This window comes from Coregonus clupeaformis, chromosome 38, assembly GCF_020615455.1.
Source record: "Coregonus clupeaformis isolate EN_2021a chromosome 38, ASM2061545v1, whole genome shotgun sequence".
In the NCBI taxonomy this organism is placed as follows: Eukaryota; Metazoa; Chordata; class Actinopteri; order Salmoniformes; family Salmonidae; genus Coregonus; species Coregonus clupeaformis.
In genome coordinates this window covers 5,159,632-5,181,585 of record NC_059229.1, presented here as the reverse complement: position 1 = coordinate 5,181,585, position 21,954 = coordinate 5,159,632, and the positions used below count along the sequence as shown (strand labels likewise).

The window sequence follows — 21,954 nt, the reverse complement described above, 5'->3', positions numbered from 1 at the left end:
AGAAATTTGTGAAAATGACTTGTTGGAAAGGTGGCATTCTATGACGGTGCCACGTTGAAAGTCACTGAGCTCTTCAGTAAGGCCATTCAACAGTCAATGTTTGTCTATGGAGATTGCATGGCTGTGTGCTCAATTTTATATACCTGTCATTAACGGGTGTGGCTGAAATAGCTCGAATCCACTAAGTTTAAGGGGTGTCCACATAATTTTGTATATATAGTGTATCTTTAGTTTAAACTGACAGATTTTGATGCTAATTAGATTTCCGTAAGTGCGCAGACATCGACATTAGGGGGTAAAGGGATGGCTTCAGATAAATGTACTTTAAACCCAATTTAATTTAATTTTTTACATTTCACTTTATTAGATATTGTTGAAATCTGAGTAATTTATACACCAACATTGACTTAGCAAATCATGAAACATCATATGCAGCACAAGTATGAAACCAAAAAAAGTTTAATTATCGATGTAGCTTAAAGCGGCAATCAGCAATTGAAACAATAAAGTGTGTTTCGGTAAAAACCTGAGGGATGGGGCTGGGAGAAATGTAACCACTTTCAAATACATAGACAGAGCTATGGATACAAGGACTGACCATCCATGATATCAAAATTATACTTTTGATGTTTTAAGGGCTATATAATGTTTGTTTACATTTAATTTGTTTACAAACATTGGACTAAAACAAGCTTATAATTTGGGTTCTTTGATGGGGTATGACAGTTGAACTAAGCTCATGAGACATTTGTAAGTTATATTCTTCAAGAATCAATTGGTACATATAATTAAAAAGTCTTAAAATGGATGTAACAACTGCAGATTTCCCATTTAACATGGGAATGTTTTATCATCAAATACAGGTCAACATCAAGGACAGTTTCAATGAATCAATATCTCTATTTTGTAAATAATCTAAAAGTATTACAAAGTAAAAATAAAAGAATTATTATGTATTGAAAGACAGTAATGGTGGGCACCAATATCTATAATTTATTATATTATTATTATAATTCAATATGATATCAATATGAGCAAGGCCTTATCCTTGCTGTTAACCTTACTGTATGTAAAAGACCATACATCACTGTTCCTACAGGAACAATACCTTCTCATACTTAACTGCCTGCTGATGGTCATCAACGGGCTTCACATTGTAATAAAACTGCTTGGGTAGGTTAGAGAATATTAAACTGATATCGATATAGATGTTCCATATCAGTGCCCATCGCTACTTAACAGCATGTTAAAAGTACATAACAAAAGACAGTAAATAAATGGGATTAGCGAGCAGCACGTTAAACTACTTTTACATTATAACACATGATCAGGTATGAAAGCCATGCTGTACAGATGTACTGTCTCACCCCTTCCTTTATGTGAAGTAAAACTCTTACAATAATTAACTTAATAACTTTAATGAATGATTTAGTCATTTGGTGGTTAAATGCAGTATGCAGTGACATAACCAAATGAGGGTAAAGGTCAAACCATATCAGATAAAGAATAAATCAAACGTAAATCGATAATCATTTTGGTCCTTCAGGGCTTATTTACAGACACTAACCCTGTAGTTAATTGTTGTTTTCCCTCTTGGTTACAAGCTGTGTTATCCCTCCTCCTATAGCTGCTCCTGCTACTGCTACTATCACTTTCCCAACTTGTGTTGGGGCTTTAATAAGACCTACTCCTACTGCTGCAATGGATCCAACTGCTATAGCTCCTTGTTTACCCAACTCTATCAACTGACTGTTCCTGATCTCTGTCTGAGCCTTCTCATACATCTGATTGGTGTAGTGTTTTCCTCCATTGAACTTCACCATCTCCTCTATCTTCCTCATCAGCTCTCTGACCTGAGTACGGTCTCCAAGCTCTTTGTTGTTAAAGGCATGATATCTGCCTCCACAGACTCTGACCAGTGTCTGAAGCGCCGGACTGTCGTTCAGAAACTCCTCTACTGGTCCCTCCAGCTGATCTACACCAGTGAACAATACTATAGTGTAGTTTGAGGCCTTTTTTCCAAAGTTGTCCTGGATGTACTTCACTACTTTCCTTTCCTCCTCTGTGTATTTATCCAGCCTGATCACCAGCAGGAACACATGGGGTCCTGGGACTGACATCTCGATGCATCTCTCTATTTCTACTTTATCTGTTCCCAAAAACTGTTTCCATATTTTCTCAATCAAAACTGTTTCTGTCAATAATATGTCATAGACCCCAGGAGTGTCGATGACGTCAATCTTCTTCCCATATGCCACTACACTTTGTTTCTCACAGTGTCCAGTCACTGGCTTTGGACTTGACTTAGAATGGAACCCCTTTTTCCCCAGGATGGTGTTTCCTGTTGAACTCTTCCCTGCTCCAGTCTTCCCCACCATAACTATCCTCAGATCAGCTGGATGCACTAAACCTGTGAAAAAACAAAATGTATCAGTTACTAAATTCATTAAATTAGATTCAAAGTCACATCATTATCAGTTGCTAATAATGTCAAATAAAATAAAATATTATTGGTCACATTTAGCAGATGTTATTGCTGGTGCAGTGAAATGCTTGTGTTCCTAGCTCCAACAGTGCAGTAGTATCTAACAATTCACAACCATACACACAAATCTAAAAGTAAAATAATGGAATTAAGAAATATATAAAATATGACGTATACGCAGTGAGTCAGGAAGCAGGTGCAGAAAGAGAGTTTAATAATCATCAAGGCAGTTGAACAAAACAGAAGTAGTGTACTGAACATGAAAACAAACTAATAATGCTTGATGACTGAGGCTACTTGGTGATTGAGTTGAAGGCATGCATGGCCACGCAGTCATGGGTGAACAGGGAGTACAGGAGGGCTGAGCACACACCCTTGTGGGGCCCCAGTGTTGAGGATCAGCGTAGTGGAGATGTTGTTTCCTACCTTCACCCCCTGGAGTGGTTCGTCAGAAGTCAAGGATCTAGTTGCACAGGGCGGGGTTCAGACCCAGGGCCCGAGCTTAATGATGTTGAATGCTGAGCTATAGTAAATTAACAGCATTCTTACAAAGGTATTCCTCTTGTCCAGATGGGATAGGGCAGTGTGCAGTGTGATGGCTGATTGCATCGTCTGTGGATCTATTGGAGCGGTATGCAAATTGAAGTGGGTCTAGGGTGTCAGGTAAGCTGGAGGTGATATGATCCTTAACTAGCCTCTCAAAGCACTTCATGAAGCCAGAAGCGAGTGCTGCGGGACGATGTCACTTACTAAATTCATTAAATTAGATTCAGAGTGACATAAGCAAATTACAGTTGGCCCAGAAGAAAGAAACAGGTATGGTCCTTAAATGTACACGAGAGCTAACATCGATGACATGCATGTCAATCTCTCTTGGCTCAAAGTAGAGGAGAGATTGATTGAATCACAACTGGTCTTTGTATTGACATGTTAAAGGTACTGAGCTGTCTGTTCAAAACGACTAGCGCACAGCTCAGACACCCATACATACCACACAAGACATGCAACCAGAGGTCTCTTCACAGTCCCCAAGTCCAGGACAGTCTCCGTGAAACTCACAGTACAACACAGAACCATGACTACATGGAACTCTATTCCACATCAAGTAACTCAGTCAAGCAGTAAAATCAGATTTAAAAAACAGATAAAACCACACCTTACGGAACAACGCGGACACACGCATACTCAGACACATGCTAGCACACACGCTCTACACACATGTACATTTTAATATTGCTGTATGGTGGCATAGTCTTAGGGTGCTTACACATAGTGCCTTTCAGCCAATGTTTGTGAACTCATTGCAGTTCGATACATTTTTTGTACATTTTATACACTTCAAAGGAACTCAGACCCTCAATAGAGTGAACCCGTGTGAACCCAAAGCTCCCCCAGGTTCGCTTGTCATTATTCCCGCACCACACACTAGACTACTGCAACAATGTTTACCCTGCGGTAACCCCTCACACTAGACTACTGCAACACTGTTTCCCTGCGGTAACCCCTCACACTAGACTACTGCAACACTGTTTCCCCTGCGGTAACCCCTCACACTAGACTACTGCAAACACTGTTTCCCCTGCGGTAACCCCTCACACTAGACTACTGCAACACTGTTTCCCCTGCGGTAACCCCTCACACTAGACTACTGCAACACTGTTTCCCCCTGCGGTAACCCCCTCACACTAGACTACTGCAACACTGTTTCCCCTGCGGTAACCCCTCACACTAGACTACTGCAACACTGTTTCCCCTGCGGTAACCCCTCACACTAGACTACTGCAACACTGTTTCCCCTGCGGTAACCCCTCACACTAGACTACTGCAACACTGTTTCCCTGCGGTAACCCCTCACACTAGACTACTGCAACACTGTTTCCCCTGCGGTAACCCCTCACACTAGACTACTGCAACACTGTTTCCCCTGCGGTAACCCCTCACACTAGACTACTGCAACACTGTTTCCCCTGCGGTAACCCCTCACACTAGACTACTGCAACACTGTTTCCCCTGCGGTAACCCCTCACACTAGACTACTGCAACACTGTTTCCCCTGCGGTAACCCCCTCACACTAGACTACTGCAACACTGTTTCCCCTGCGGTAACCCCTCACACTAGACTACTGCAACACTGTTCCACCTGCGGTAACCCCTCACACTAGACTACTGCAACACTGTTTCCCCTGCGGTAACCCCTCACATTGGTGCCACAAAAGAGAGAAGATGATGATGAGCAGGTTCGTGGACAGAAATGTGTTCTGTTTTTGGATATTGATTAGCGATTGTCAAGGACGCAAAAAAATTCCAAAATGTCTTGAGTTTTAAATTCAGATTATTTGTTTGCGATATGTGATCTATAGGCTGAGAGGGCTTCATAAACTGTTTATTGATTGTGGGGTTTGACTAGTGTGAGAAGACAATATATTTGGTGAGAATCACAATATAGGGTACAAAACCTATTTTAGCTCTTAAAGGGGCAGCATTATTTATTCTGCAGTTATTCTATTGATATAATATAATAATAAGCCATTTAGCAGACGCTTTTATCCAAAGCGACTTACAGTCATGTGGGCATACATATTTTTTTTCTCTGGGATCGAACCAACTACCTTGGCGTTACAAGTGCCGTGCTCTACCAGCTGAGCTACAGAGGACCACATTTATTCTGTTACCGATCAAATGTACATGTTAATAATATCTTCTGACTACAATTATTATTTATCATATTTTAACTAAATTCAATCTATTAGCTTCCAAAATGTAAGTAGGTATATCTAGCTGTCCGATAACACATTCTGATTGAATGGCTTGTCCTGCACTTTTGTAAAAACCCAGAGTGCATGTTGGAAAAATATATTGGTACCTTACTAAACATAGCAATGTGAATGCAAAGAGGTTCACAAAATAGAGTCAGAATGGTTTGAATTACAAACTATTAAAAGCTATCTATGAAAGCTCACACTCTAATCGAACATGCACGCATGCAACATGTTTTGACATCAGCAAACAACTTGCCCACATAACTCCATTCATGTGGTCTGTGGTTCAGAGGCCAGTAGGACATACTGCCAAATTCTCTAGAACTACGGAGGCGGCTTATTGTTGAGAAATTAACATTAAATTATCTGGCAACAGCTCTGGTGGACATTCCTGCAGTCAGCATGCCAATTGCACACTCCCTCAACTTAAGACATCTGTGGCATTGTATTGTGTGACAAAACTGCACATTTTAGAGTGGCCTATTATGGCCCCCAGCACAAGGTGTACCTGTGTAATAATCACGCTGTTTAATCAGCTTCTTGATATGCTACACCTGTCAGGTAGGAGGATTGTCTTGGCAAAGGTGAAAAACTCACTAACAAGGATGTTAACAAAATTGTCCGACAATAATCTGTTTGTTACATAGTATACTCCGACATGTTTATTAATTATGACAGAATAATGAAATATGATCTGTAGAAGACATAAAAAAGGCTCAGATTGACATCCTGTATAGTTTTACTTATTTAATGGACATTTTCCAAATGTTTTTTTGTGAATCACATTACATAATATCTATTGTTCACCCCTTACACTCATTTCAGCCTTCTGGCAGAGGCAACCAGGTTTTTGGCTAACATGACCTGGTACTTGGTAGAGTTCATGATGCCGTTGACCTTAACACTTTACACTTGTGAGAATTGGATACTCTATTGTATTTTTTCCATATACAGACAAAACCTATGTGTTTTAATCAAATCAACTATATGCACTGAGCTTGTCTGATGTTTTAAGCACACTGTTTTATGACGTTATTAAGGCACACAAATGACTCGAGGGAGTCCGACTGCAATTGATTTGATTGGCTGGGCTCAGACTTGCTGCACTGTGTTAAAGAAATGACAGCTAGCATCTCTGTCTTTCTCTTGTCCAAAAGTGTTTGTCATCCTGTCCGTGTTGCTGGAAGCATTTCTGACTGAAAAGTTCTGTTCCCAAAATCAGTCATTTGTTTAGGAAAAACATTCCCTATTCCCCTCTTTACGTGACACATGTATGCATCATATAATCAACTGGGGCCTGAAAATAGCCTATCATAATCGCATCAATAAATTGGTTATAACAAACTCGGAACACCGCAACACATGTGACAGCAAAATGAATGCGAGTACGAGAAAATAAATGGTGTGTGACAAAACATGAGACTGACCGAAAATCGGTCTTCTCACAATATTGTCCGTAGCGTCCGAACAGTTTGGCCTCTATGGAAAGATGAGACTCTCACAAACATGATGGTGTTCTCTGTTTTGCTCTACGACCCACATAAGCGTCTTGGGACTCATCTAATGTCGGTACAGCCGATCTGCCAACTTCTGTCTATAGCGTCCAAACAGTTTGGGCTACACACTAATATGACCCCTTTGTGAAAAGGTGAGACTCTCACGAACAAGTACATGTCAGTTTGCTCTAGAACACCCACAGGCCTCACAAGACTCATCTGAACGTCCCCCAGTACCAGTTGGAAAAATGAATGGAAGTAACGTATATATGGAGACTTAGTGTAAAAAATAAGGGGTTAAATACATGTATAGAAAATAACAAAGATCCTGATCTTTCTGATATCTCTCAGATATAGGACCGACACTTCAGAACAAACTTCCTTTTGATTTATTTTGGGGACTATCTGTTGTTCCACGTGAGGAATCTCTTGTTCAATGTGTGTTTGTACGGGCCCAAAATAATTGTTATGTCAATACTTATTACTTGGCAGGAAGGTTATTATCCCAGCCCTAAAAACCTACTGTTTCCCAGGTCCTCTGATAATACTTATCCCGTGTGAATTGTCATCCCTGTGTTTTGAGGGATATTACAGAGATATTACAGGTGCTGCTACCAGTTTAGGTAAGAACATGGGAACATGGGAACAGATTTATGCTTAAAACAAAGTGCTATGCAGGCAGCATACAGATGAATTATCTGTTTTGTCACATATGAACTTTTCTAGTGCCATACTTCTCTTTTAAAAGATGAAGTGGACAATATTGTGCCAATTAATTGATAAATTGCCAAATGTGTCAGTTAATTAAATGTCTGCATAGGTTACACTTCATGGTTCTTATTGATATGCATGATTATTTGGACTTTCTCGAACTGAAGGCCATTAGGCCAATATTATGCTATCCCTAGACATTTGAAATATTTTCACGCCTAGAAGATCCTCCAGGCTTCCGTCATAACGGTCAATTTTGAATGAGGAAAAAAAAAAAATTACAGGGGCAGTTTGGTAAAACTAATCCCGTCTGAAATATCCACTGGAAAAACGAACATGCTGGGGTAATAACTACATAACTGACATTTGTGAAGGAAATTTCTGTTAAACCTTTATCATGCTTGTCACGCCCTGGCTTTGGGGACTCTTTAATGTTGAGCCACGGTGTGTAGGTTCTATGTTATAGTTTTCTAGGTTTCTGTTCTAGATCGTTGTATTTCTATGTTGGCCAGGGTGGTTCCCAATCAGAGGCAGCTGATTCTCTTTGTCTCTGATTGGGCACCATACTTAGGCAGCCTGTTGGCACTTTTGTATTGTGGGATCTTGATCCGTAAGGTGTGTGGTTAACCCTAGGACTTCACGTATCGTTTATTGTTTTGTTCGTGTGTGTACTCATTAAAAGAATGTACGCTTATCACGCTGCGCCTTGGTCCGGTTCATGTAACGATCGTGACAATGCTTGTGTAACTAGAAGCTCTTTCTTTAAGCCTGGTTGCTTAGGCATTATTTCTGAGATTGTTGATATAACTAGATCATATGAGATTGTGTGTGCATGGGTATGGGCCTGTTTCTAACTGTTCTATGTGTGTAGCATAAGAACCTAGTTTTAGGGAAGTATGTACATGATGTCTGGGTGCACAGCCAAGAGCTGAAAGGAGAGACCTATGGTTTCCTGCCAGTCTGAAGGGAAAGAATCGGTTCCTCTCAATCTACTGAAACCAGAGCAAAGTGTTTAATCCTGCACTCTAATGACAAAACTGTTGTCCTGGCTACGGCCTGTTGCTGGGCAGAGTGCATGTTGGAAAAAGATATTGGTACCTTACTAAACATAGCAATGTAAATGCAAAGAGGTTCACAAAATAGAGTCAGAATGGTTTGAATTACAAACTATTAAAAGCAATCTATGAAAAGCTCACACTCTAACGAACATGCACGTGCAACATGTTTTGACATCAGCAAACAACTTGCCCACATAACTCCATTCATGTGGTCTGTGGTTCAGAGGCCAGTAGGACATACTGCCAAATTCTCTAGAACTACGGAGGCGGCTTATTGTTGAGAAATTAACATTAAATTATCTGGCAACAGCTCTGGTGGACATTCCTGCAGTCAGCATGCCAATTGCACACTCCCTCAACTTAAGACATCTGTGGCATTGTATTGTGTGACAAAACTGCACATTTTAGAGTGGCCTTTTATGGCCCCCAGCACAAGGTGTACCTGTGTAATAATCACGCTGTTTAATCAGCTTCTTGATATGCTACACCTGTCAGGTAGGAGGATTGTCTTGGCAAAGGTGAAAAACTCACTAACAAGGATGTTAACAAAATTGTCCGACAATAATCTGTTTGTTACATAGTATACTCCGACATGTTTATTAATTATGACAGAATAATGAAATATGATCTGGATTTCTGTGCATTTGTAGGCTTTCCCATTGAATTCTCAGAAAATCTTTCTCACTATAACGGAATCGAGACATACTCACCAACGCCTGATGCCTCATCGACCTCTGAAAGTAAATGAGCTGTAGAAGACATAAAAAAGGCTCAGATTGACATCCTGTATAGTTTTACTTATTTAATGGACATTTTCCAAATGTTTTTTTGTGAATCACATTACATAATATCTATTGTTCACCCCTTACACTCATTTCAGCCTCCTGGCAGAGGCAACCAGGTTTTTGGCTAACATGACCTGGTACTTGGTAGAGTTCATGATGCCGTTGACCTTAACACTTTACACTTGTGAGAATTGGATACTCTATTGTATTGTTTCCATATACAGACACAACCTATGTGTTTTAATCAAATCAACTATATGCACTGAGCTTGTCTGATGTTTTAAGCACACTGTTTTATGACATTATTAAGGCACACAAATGACTCGAGGGAGTCCGACTGCAATTGATTTATTGGCTGAGCTCAGACTTGCTGCACTGTGTTAAATAAATGACAGCTAGCATCTCTGTCTTTCTCTCGTCCAACAGTGTTTGTCATCCTGTCCGTGTTGCTGAAGCATTTCTGACTTAAAAGTTCTGTTACCAATATCAATACACACAAATCTAAAAGTAAAATAATGAAATTAAGAAATATATAAATATATGACGTATACGCAGTGAGCCAGGAAGCAGGTGCAGAAGGAGAGCTTAATAATCAAGGCAGATGAACAAAACAGAAGTAGCGTACTGAACGTGAAAACAAACCAATACTGCCTGATGACTGAGGCTACTGAGGGCTAAATAAAGTGAAGGTAATCAAGGTGGTGATGAAGTCCAGGTGTGTAATGATGGTTGTCAGGCTCAGTGGTTAGTAGACCGGTGACGTCGAGCACTGGAGAGGGGGAGCGGGAGTAGACGTGACAAGGACGAGCATGTCGGAGTCAGCCCGACAGGATGCTCTCATTTGTCCATCTGTAAAAGTTTGTAAGGGTCTTAAGGGCCAAGCCAAATTTATTCAGCCTCCTGTTGTGCCTTCTTCAACACACTGTGTTCTGTGTGGATGGACCATTTCAGATTGTCAGTGGTGTGTACGCCGAGGACCTTGAAGCTTTTTACCTTCTCCACTGCGGTCCCGTCGATAGGGGACATGGTCCCTCTGCTGTCTCCTGAAGTCCACGATCAGCTCCTTCGTTTTGTTGATGTTGAGGTAGAGGTTATTTTTCTGGCACCACTCCGCCAGGGTCCTCACCTCCTCCCTGTAGGCTGTCTCGTCATTGTTGGTAATCAGGCCTACTACTGTTGTGTCATCTGCAAACTTGATGATTGAGTTGAAGGCGTGCTTGGCCACGTAGTCATGGGTGAACAGGGAGTACAGGAGGAGGCTGAGCATACACCCTTGTGGGGCCCCCTGTGTTTAAGATCAGCGTAGTGGAAGTGTTGTTTCCTACCTTCACCACCTGAGGGCTGCCGATCAGGAAGTCCATGACCCAGTTGCACAGGGCGGGTTCAGACCCAGGGCCCGAGTTTAATAATGAGCTTGGAGGGTACTATGGTGTTGAATGCTGAGCTATAGTCAATGAACAGCATTCTTACATAGGTATTCCTCTTGTCCAGAAGGGTTACGGCAGTGTGCAGTGTGATGGCGATTGCATCGTCTGTGGATCTTTTGGGGCGGTATGCAAATTGAAGTGGGTCTAGGGTGTCAGGTAAGCTGGAGGTGATATGAACCTTAACTAGCCTCTCAAAGCACTTCATGATGCCAGAAGTGAGTGCCACAGGGTTATGACACTTACTAAATTCATTAAATTAGATTCATAGTGACATAAGCTAATTACAGTTGGCCCAGAAGAAAGAAACAGGTATGGTCCTTAAATGTACACAGAGAGCTAACATCAATGACATGCATGTCAATCTCTACTGGCCCATACATACATACCACACAAGACATGCAACCAGAGGTCTCTTCACAGTCCCCAAGTCCAGGACAGTCTCCGTGAAACTCACAGTACAACACAGAACCATGACTACATGGAACTCTATTCCACATCACGTAAGGCATCAAGTAAGGCAGCAGCTACTCTTCCTGGGGTCCAGCTAAATTAAGGCAGTTATACATTTAAAATAACATTACAATACATTCACAACAGATTTCACAGCACACTAAGTGTGTGCCCTCAGGCCCCTACTCCACTACCACATATCTACAACACAAAATCCATGTGTACGTGTGTGTATAGTGTGTATGTTATCATGTGTGTGTATGCATGTGTCTGTGCCTATGTTTGTGTTGCTTCACAGTCCCCGCTGTTCCATAAGGTGTATTTTTATCTGTTTTTTAAAATCTGATTCTACTGCTTGTTACCTGATGTGGAATAGAGATCCATGTAGTCATGGCTCTATGTAGTACTGTGCGCCTCCCATAGTCTGTTCTGGATTTGTGGATTGTGACGAGACCTCTGGTGGCATGTCTTGTGGCGTATGCATGGGTGTCTGAGCTGTGTGCTAGTCGTTTAAACAGACAGCTCGGTGCTTTCAACATGTCAATACCTCTCACAAATACAGAGTAGTGATGAAGTCAATCTCTCCTCCAATTTGAGCCAGGAGAGATTGACATGCATATTATTAATGTTTGCTCTCTGTGTACATCCAAGGGCCAGCCGTGCTGCCCTGTTTTGAGCCAATTGCAATTTTCCTAAATCCTCTTTGTGGCACCTGACCACACGACTGAACAGTAGTCCAGGTGCGATAAAACTAGAGCCTGTAGGACTGGCCTTGTTGATAGTGCTTTATTATGGACAGACTTCTCCCCATCTTAGCTACTGTTGTATCAATATATTTTGACCATGACAGTTTGCAATCCAGGGTTACTCCAAGCAGTTTAGTCACCTCAACTTGCTCAATCTCCACATGATTTATTTCAAGATTTAGTTGAGGTTTACGGTTTAGTGAATGATTTGTCCCAAATACAATGCTTTTAGTTGTAGAAATATTTAGACTAACCACTCTGGAAACTAACTGCTACTCTTTGTTAAGTGTTGCAGTCATTTCAGTCGTGCTGTAGTAGCTGACATGTATAGTGTTGAGTCATCCGCATACATAGACACTTTGGCTTTACTCAAAGCCAGTGGCATGTCATTAGTAAAGATTGAAAAAAGTAATGAGCCTAGACAGCTGCCCTGGGGAATTCCTGATTCTACCTGGATTATGTCGGAGAGAGCTTCCATTAAAGAACACCCTCTGTGTTCTGTTAGACAGGTAACTCTGTATCCACAATATAGCAGGTGGAGTAAAGCCACAACACATACGTTTTTCCAGCAGCAGACTATGATCGATAATGTCAAAAGCCGAACTGAAGTCTATCAAAACAGCTCCCACAATCTTTTCATCATCAATTTCTCTCTGCCAATCATCAGTCATTTGTGTAAGTGCGATGCTTGTTGAATGTCCTTCTCTATAAGCATGCTGAAAGATTGTTGTCAATTTGTTTACTGTAAAATAGCATTGTATCTGGTCGAACACCATTTTTTACCAATAGTTTACTAAGGGTTGGTAACAGGCTAATTGATTGACTATTTGAGCCAGTAAAGGGCTTTACTATTCTTAGGTAGCGGAATGACTTTTACTTCCCTCCAAGCCTGGGGGTATACACCTACTAGTAGGCTTAAATGTGACTGGACCCTGGGAACAGGGTAGATATTCCATTTTACTCATAGCCTTTTGACTATTTGTTGTGTGCCATTCTGTGTTGAATGTGATAGGTGATCCATTATGTTTGTCTTCCCGTTTGCAGGTTAACAAGGTGACTGAGCACACCTCTGCCCCTCCCTTTAAAAAGAATATGGTGTGCTCTGGTGGCAAGACAGATCAGAGAGAGGTAGCTGCTGGACTCCAAGCTGCCCAGCAGTCACCTGTAAAGGTTGAGTTTTATTGAATGATTGGATGATCATTTAGAAAAGTAAGATGAAAGACATTTGCTGTTTCTTTGGTGTGGCAGCTTGGAGGCCAACAAGGTAACACGTGACCTGTTTTGAATATATGTATTTTAATTCATATTCTTAAAGGGGAAGGCTGACATATGTTTCCAAGAACTGTAGCCATTTTGGTGGTCTAAAGGTTATTGCAATGAACAAGCTGAACTTCACACGTACTGCTGAGTTAATGCTGGTTTCCTTAAAATGATACTTCTGGGAGATTACACTAAAATAATAGGGGGTTGCAATTAAAAGAACACTGAATAAATTAGCAGACCAGCTGATCTGACATTGTTATGGTGTAAGGCTGGATTGATACCAGTAAGCGGTGCGTGAGTAAAATCACTGGGAAAGCCAAACCAGGAAAAATCGATCTTACAACCTGTGTTGTGATAATTGCATTGTTTTCTCTATAACCTGTAAGTACAGTATAGACTGAGAGGGGCTTCATAAACTGTTTGATGATTGTGGGGTTTTGACTAGTGTGAGAAGGCATATTTGGTGAGAATCACAATATAGGGTACAAAACCTATTTTAGCTCTTAAAGGGGCAGCATAATTTATTCTGCAGTTATTCTATTGATATTTATTCTGTTACCGATCAAATGTAATTCTTGCAAAAAATAATTCAAAGGCAAGGGCAGAGTGAATACAAATCGGATCTTTTTAAAGAGGACTATATGAGAAAACACCCTTACTCGAACAGAACAGAAATTATATTTTTCCTTTCAGCTCTGCCTATTCAGCCTGACATCACTAGGACCAATCCCCGCCCCTGTCATAGTCAGCTGGACAACAGTAGATCCTTGAGGGACCCCAAGAGTGCACATTTTTATACAGAACAAAAATATAAACACAACATGCAATTTCAAAGATTTTACTGAGTTACAGTTCATATAATGAAATCCAGTCAATTGGAAATAAATTCATTAGGCCCTAATCTATGGATTTCACGCATGAATGGGGAATACAGATATGCATCTGTTGGTCTCAGATACCTTTAAAAAAGTAGGGGTGTGGATCAGAACCAGTCAGTATCTGGTGTGACCACTATTTGCCTCATGCAGCGCCACACATCTCCTTCGCATGGAGTTGATCAGGCTGTTGATTTTGGCCTGTGGAATGTTGTCCAACTCCTCTTCAATGGTTGTGCGAAGTTGATGGATATTGGCGGGAACTGGAACACGCTGTCGTACACATCGATCCAGAGCATCCCAAACATGCTCAATGGGTGACAGGTCTGGTGAGTATGCAGGCCATGGACGAACTGGGACATTTTCAGCTTCCAGGAATTGTGTACAGATCATGGGGCTTTGCATTATCATGCTGAAACATGAGATGAGCTGATGGCGAGCGGATGAATGGCACAGGGATAGGCCTCAGGATCTTGTCAAGGTATCTCTGCATTCAAATTGCCATCAATAAAATGCAATTGTGTTCGGTGTCCATAGCTTGTGCCTGCCCATACCATAATCCCATGGGGCACTCTGTTTACAACGTTGACCTCAGTAAACCACTTTCCCACACAACTCCAGTCTGTGGTTCAGAGGCAGGTTGGACATACTGCCAAATTCTCTAGAACAACGGAGGTGGCTTATTGTAGAGAAATTAACATTAAATTATCTGGCAACAGCTCTGGTGGACATTCCTGCAGTCAGCATGCAAATTGCACACTCCCTCAACGTAAGACATCTGTGGCGTTGTATTGTGTGACAAAACTGCACATTTTAGAGTGGCCTTTATGTTCCCCAGCACAAGGTGCACCTGTGTAATGATCATGCTGTTTAATCAGCTTCTTGATATGCCACACCTGGCAGGTGGATGGATTGTCTTGGCAAAGGTGAAATGCTCACTAACAAGGATGTTAACAAATTTGTGCACATAATTTGAGAGAAATACATTTTTTATGCGTCTGGAAAATGTATGGGATCTTATATTTCAGCTCATGAAACATGGGACCAACACTTTTATATTTTGGTTCAGTATACATCTTTTTCTAATTCCCGTTGACCATGTATGAAGTTGAGGTCTGCTTTGACTACCTTATCCGACAATAATCTGTTTGTTACATAGTACACTCCGACATATTTATTAATTATGACAGAATAATGAAATATGATCTGGATTTCTGTGCATTTGTTGGCTTTCCCTTTGAATTCTCAGAAAATCTTTCTCACTATAACGGAATCGAGACATACTCACCAACGCCTGATGCCTCATCGACCTCTGAAAGTAAATTAGCTGTAGAAGACATAAAAAAGGCTCAGATTGACATCCTGTATAGTTTTACTTATTTAATGGACATTTTCCAAATGTTTTTTTGTGAATCACATTACATAATATCTATTGTTCACCCCTTACACTCATTTCAGCCTCCTGGCAGAGGCACGAGGTTTTTGGCTAACATGACCTGGTACTTGGTAGAGTTCATGATGCCGTTGACCTTAACACTTTACACTTGTGAGAATTGGATACTCTATTGTATTGTTTCCATATACAGACACAACCTATGTGTTTTAATCAAATCAACTATATGCACTGAGCTTGTCTGATGTTTTAAGCACACTGTTTTATGACATTATTAAGGCACACAAATGACTCAGGGAGTCCGACTGCAATTGATTTGATTGGCTGGGCTCAGACTTGCTGCACTGTGTTAAATAAATGACAGCTAGCATCTCTGTCTTTCTCTCGTCCAACAGTGTTTGTCATCCTGTCCGTGTTGCTGAAGCATTTCTGACTGAAAAGTTCTGTTACCAAAATCAGTCATTTGTTTAGGAAAAACATTCCTATTCCGTCTTTACAGTTGAAGTCAGAAGTTTACATTCACTTAGGTTGAAGTCATTAAAACTTCGTTTTTCAACCACTCGTTTTTCAACCACAATTTTTCCAACAATTGTTTACAGACAGATTATTTCACTTAGAATTCACTGTATCACAATTCCAGTGGGTCAGAAGTTTACATACACTAAGTTGACTGTGCCTTTAAACAGCTTGGGAAATTCCAGAACAGGACAGGAAAAGGCGTAACGCTCACTCACCATTTAAAAATGTGTAGTTTTATTAGACAAGTTTAATAGACTGATGTTTTGGCCTAAAATGGCCTACTTCAGAATAATCACAAAGGGAATGGACAAGTTCATATAGGGCATGAGGAAGACAATTAGGGAGAAAATTCTCTTCAGCTGGTTGTGCCTAATGAGAGACAGTGTGGTAGAGACCGTACAGGATGTAACGTTTAGCTGACCTGGGTAATATTGACATAAGCTCAGAACCAGTTGTGTTTCAAACATGGTCCTGTTTTTTCAATTGCTGTACTGATCAATGGACAGTTCACTACCTCTGTCAAAATAATATGTATCTTAAAGCTATGTTTGTACTTGTATTTATTTTTGCAATAAAGATGGTGACTTAACATTAATACACATTTAGAATATATCTGTTAATCTAAATACCTACATCACTATACTGAGAGCGTGTCCGTTTCTAAAAGGACTTATTAGGGTGTTTTTCAAGTTTTTGTTCATGTCTTTTGTGTGCCCTGATACTGCACAATGAGCAATGCGGAAGTGAATCTCAGCTGGGATAAGTTCCTCAAAGACAAGCCAAATCACAAAAGAAGTGTCTGGACCATTCTATAACATGCCATTTTACCAAAAAAAATAGAATAGCTAATTGCAGTGTTTGTCCTGTCTGAAATCTGGCTACCTCGTCTTAACGTTACCGTAGTTACCCATTTATTTTTATTTGTATTTATTTAACCTTTATTTAACCAGGTAAACCAGTTGAGAACAAGATCTCATTTACAACTGCGACCTGGCCAAGATAAAGCAAAGCAGTGAGATAAAAACAACAACAACAACACAGAGTTACATATGGGGTAAAACAAAACAAAGTCAAAAATACTACAGAAATACATATAATATACAGTGTGTGCAAATTTAGCAAGTTATGGAGGTAAGGCAATAAAATAGGCTATAGTGCAAAATAATTACAATTAGTATTAACACTGGACTGATAGATGTGCAAGAGATGATGTGCAAATAGAGATACTGGGGTACAAATGAGCAAAATAAATAACAATATAGGAATGAGGTAGTTGGGCGGGCTAATTTCAGATGGGCTGTGTACAGGTGCAATGATCGGTAAGGTGCTCTGACAACTGATGCTTAAAGTTAGTGAGAGGAGATAAGAGTCTCCAGCTTCGAGAGATTTTTGCAATTTGTTCCAGTCATTTGCAGCAGAGAACTGGAAGGAATTGCGGCCAAAGGAGGTGTTGGCTTTGGGGATGACCAGTGAGATATACCCGCTGGAGCGCAGACTACGGGTGGGTGTTGCTATGGTGACCAATGAGCTAAGATAAGGCGGGATTTGCCTAGCAGTGATTTATAGATGGCCTGGAGCCAGTGGGTTTGGCGACGAATATGTAGTGAGGACCAGCCAACAAGAGCGTACAGGTCACAGTGGTGGGTAGTATATGGGGCTTTGGAGACAAACGGATGGCACTGTGATAGACTACATCCAATTTGCTGAGTAGAGTGTTGGAGGCTATTTTGTAAATGACATCGCCGAAGTCAAGGATCGGTAGGATAGTCAGTTTACGAGGGCATGTTTGGCAGCATGAGTGAAGGAGGCTTTGTTGCGAAATAGGAAACCAATTCTAGATTTAACTTTGGATTGGAGATTCTTAATGTGAGTCTGGAAGGAGAGTTTACAGTCTAACCAGACACCTAGATATTTGTAGTTGTCCACATACTCTAGGTCAGACCCGTCGAGAGTAGTGATTCTAGTCGGGTGGGCGGGTGCAAGCAGCCCATCATGAGGTTGCTACAACCTAGCCTATGAATGAAAGTTTACAACGTAGGTGCACAAGTGGAGAAACATTTTTGAGTTATCAAGATCACAGACAGTGACACATTCAATACTTCCTTGCACACTCATGCCTGCATCACGTTCTTTTATATATAAGGCCATACAGTGCATTCGGAAATTATTCAGACCCCTTGACTTTTTCCACATTTTGTTACGTTACAGCCTTATTCTAAAATAGGTTTTCCCCTCATCAATCTACACACAATACCCCATAATGACAAAGCAAAAACAGGTTTTTAGAAATGTTTACAAATGTGTTAAAAAACAACAACTGAAAAATTACATTTACATAGTATTCAGACCCTTGAAATAGTACTTTGTTGAAGCACCTTTGGCAGCGATTACAGCTTTCTATAGGCTAGGCCTACTACAGTGCATTAGGAAAGTATTCAGACCCCTTGACTTTTCAAAATCCTGGACTTGAACCCGATCGAACATCTCTGGAGAGACCTGCCAATAGCTGTGCAGCGATGCTCCCCATCCAACCTGACAGAGCTTTAGAGGATATGCAGAGAGGAATGGAAGAAACTCCCCAAATACCGGTGTGCCAAGCTTCTAGCGTCATATCCAAGAAGACTCAAGGCTGTAATCGCTGCCAAAGCTTCAACAAAGTACTGAGTAAAGGGTCTGAATACTGATGTAAATGTAATCTTTCAGTTTTATATTTGTATTGAATTTGCAAACAATTTTAAAACCTGTTTTTGCTTTTGTCATGATGGGGTTTTGCGTGTAGATTGATGCAGGAAAAAAATGATTTAAACCATTTTAGAATAAGGCTGTAACATAACAAAACATGGAAAAAGTTAAGGGGTCTGAATACTTTCCTAATGCACTGCATTACTTTTCCATATGGGATTGTAGTGGTGGCAGCCTAACAGAAGAAGCGTGTGGGTTATTTGTGGTGTGGCTTTAAATGTGTTATTTTAACCACCTGTCTGACTAAAAGTCATTCAAGTTAATCTGGTATGTTGTATTTACCATACAGCATTTCAATTGTACACTGTCCACACGGAATCTGTAATGATACTAGCATAAGTTCATGTGATACTTAGAAGCCTTAAGGCGTCCATTGTTAACAAAGTCACCATTTGGCTACAATATTTTGGCCAATAAATTTGAAAGTTCAAAAAAGTTTGGAGTCATTATTACATGTCATGGACACATGGAATTGATGTAATTGCTCATAACCCAGTTGAAGTAATTTGGATAGTTAGTTCCCAAGTGAAAAATATACTTGCCACAAGATAAAAACAAAAGGTTTGTATTTACAGGAAATGTTTGTTTGTATTTGTTATTCTTTAGGTTTAACCAATGGAAGAAATTAAGTTGAATGTTGACAGAAATAGGCTGCACCAACTTGAAATATAGGTTTGGAAATAATCAAATAAAACACTTGTTATTGAATCCTATGTTCGTTTTCAACAGATCTAGTATATTCCCTTGAGAACCTAAGTCATTTACGTGTAACCAGTTAAACTCGTTGCAGGTTTTGAAAATCAATGTGTTTTGTTTCCTTGTAAAGCAATGTGATGACGTCATCACACTGCACTTTTTAAGGACGTTTCTTCTTATCTTTTTAACTGCAGAACGTAGACATGCACACTTTTCTCACATGTAGAGAGAGATAATGAATATGAGGTTGGAAATGGGTGGAATGCCCCTTTCAAAACAGGCTGTCAATCTTCTACTGATAAGTGCACTTGTTTTATTCTATTGTCCAGCTTTTATCTAACCTGCTGGCATTCTCGGATGGAATGTGACTGGGTGAAGCAGGACCAATGGGTGAGGATATTTCACCAAGGTATAATTCACAATTAGAACCTGTAGTGGAAATTGATAAAATATTATGGTACCAATTTATTTGAAGCCCGTGTCCATTATGCGCGTGTCAAACACAAGGACAGCAAGCCAAATCCGGCCCATGACACAATTTTATCCAGACCGCTCAATGATTTGGGTTGCCAATTCATTTTTGGACCGCTACAATACTATGCGCGATGCAATGCACTACAAGTCACAGCAAAAACTGCCATTGTGCTGCACGTCAAACGCCAGTGCATTGCCACACACAAACCACTCCCCCCAGACACACCCACACATGAGCCAGTCAATGTGCTGTATCATATCATCACTAATGGCACTGACTGAATCTTCTACCGGACCGTCCATGCCAAGGTTCGGTTTTTAAAGCTTGACAATGAATAGCCAAACAACAAAATCTGCAACAAAACACCACACAAAGGAGAAACATGTAGGCATATTACAGCAACATTTGAGCAGTAGCCTAGGCTGGCTACCCAACTACAAGACTTGTTGAATGCGCCATACAGCAATGCTGCATTCAACCGCACTTGTGATCCATGCCGTCTAAAGCTTAAATGTTACAACAACCCATAGCTAGCTAAAAAATTTTCATTTGGAATTATTACATACTTTTTCATTTGGGCTGTAGCACATCTGCAAGCATAATAGCAAAGACTGGATTTGATATTATTAATCTTGTATTTTGTTTAAATATGTTAAAATATTATAAACAGCATTCTATGTACATAAGTAGACATTATAAAGGACCATATTTTTTTATAATAAAACATCTCAATTGTAAAAAAACATTTTGCTATGTCTGGCCCACGGATTTGTTGTGTTTTTTCAATACGGCCCATGGGCTGATTGAGTTTGACACACCTGCTATAATGTATGATAGAAATAAAACTATTATTATTTGAAAACATGAATTATTCAAAAAAAAAATCTAAACATAAAGTAATCAACCCATACTCACCTATAGCTAGCTAAAAAAAAATATTTTGGAAATGTGAAACTCTCGTCTGAGTGAATAACTGATGCATTTACAAACGTGCAACACCCGTTGAATATGCAAAAAAATGTAATTGTTGCCAGCAGCACAGTTACCATCACCAATGATCTAGATAACATGAAAACAGCCTAACCAGCTCTGCTAGGGTGAGTAAAATGGTCAGAGTGAGGTGTTCTCTCATTTGTGTCTGGAAGTAGCTGCAAGTTAGCTTGGGCGCTTGACTGCTGTTTTGAGGTCAGAACGTTTGGATCAACCCTACTCCTCTGCCAGAGTCTCCAGTGTGCGCTCTCAACGCTCCGAGAGCGAAATGCTCTGAATTTAGCCAAGGACAATCTGACAACGCTCTGAATTTACGAACGCCCAGGGTGCACTCCGAGTTCACTCTGGCACTCCAGAATGATTTTACAAACATACCCTTATTAAAACTTTTCAAAAAAAATTTGCAAATCACATTATACAATAAATACAAAACAATATGTACTCACTATACTCATAATCATCTGCCATACTTGTTTTTTGTGTACCGAACGTTTGTGTACTGAAGTTTATCCTAGGAAAGGTATTTCTGTTCTCTTGTCTGCCTCACAGATGTCCAGGTGAAGTTGATTCAGGCTAAATCCTTCACTCTCTAGTCTTTAAAAAGTGGGTTTCTGCAAACATGGTAACACAGCTTTGTCTCTTCCTGGATTAGCCTAAAGGTGTAGCCTGAAGTACACTCTACATTGTAGCTGGTGTTTATATAATGACTTCCCTTAGACTCACAGCCCTTCTCATCAGGAGGTGCATTTCCAGTAAAAGGTGTGGCAATGTAGCCTGTGTAACCTGATTCTATTTCTATGTGTGTACCAGTCTGTTTAGCTAACAAAACGGTTGATAGTGTGACAGGTTGAAGGAAATACTCATAGCCTGTTATACACTAAAAAGTAGTAGTAAGTTCATGGTATGTGAGGATCTTAAAATATATAAGGTTAAAAATATCATGCATTCAGTACTAGTTCATAGAGATTGATAAAATTCATATAATTGTGTTAAAAAGTTAAAATCCGTCAAGCGTACAAAGGGTAAAAATTGTAAGAGGAATGTGTAAACGTTATATTGACTACTTTATTTTGTGGTGCCTAAT

General features: G+C 40.2%; 1 protein-coding gene across 3 annotated transcripts; it reads right to left on the bottom strand.

Moving 5' to 3' along the window:
• Nucleotides 1-1,366: 1,366 nt before the first annotated feature.
• On the bottom strand, nt 1,367-21,553 carry LOC121553901 (GTPase IMAP family member 9-like). 3 transcript variants are annotated; one of them, XM_041867278.2, is made up of 4 exons: nt 21,317-21,553; nt 15,344-15,382; nt 9,220-9,258; nt 1,367-2,410 (listed from the first exon to the last, which is right to left on the bottom strand). In XM_041867278.2, exons 1-4 carry the CDS (start codon nt 21,336-21,338, stop codon nt 1,575-1,577), a joined length of 936 nt encoding a protein of 311 aa, XP_041723212.2. In that variant the 5' UTR covers nt 21,339-21,553; the 3' UTR covers nt 1,367-1,574. The 3 variants fall into 3 exon arrangements, with proteins under 3 accessions (XP_041723212.2, XP_045067591.1, XP_045067592.1); XM_045211656.1 differs by lacking the exon at nt 15,344-15,382; XM_045211657.1 differs by lacking the exons at nt 9,220-9,258; nt 15,344-15,382.
• Nucleotides 21,554-21,954: the final 401 nt, after the last annotated feature.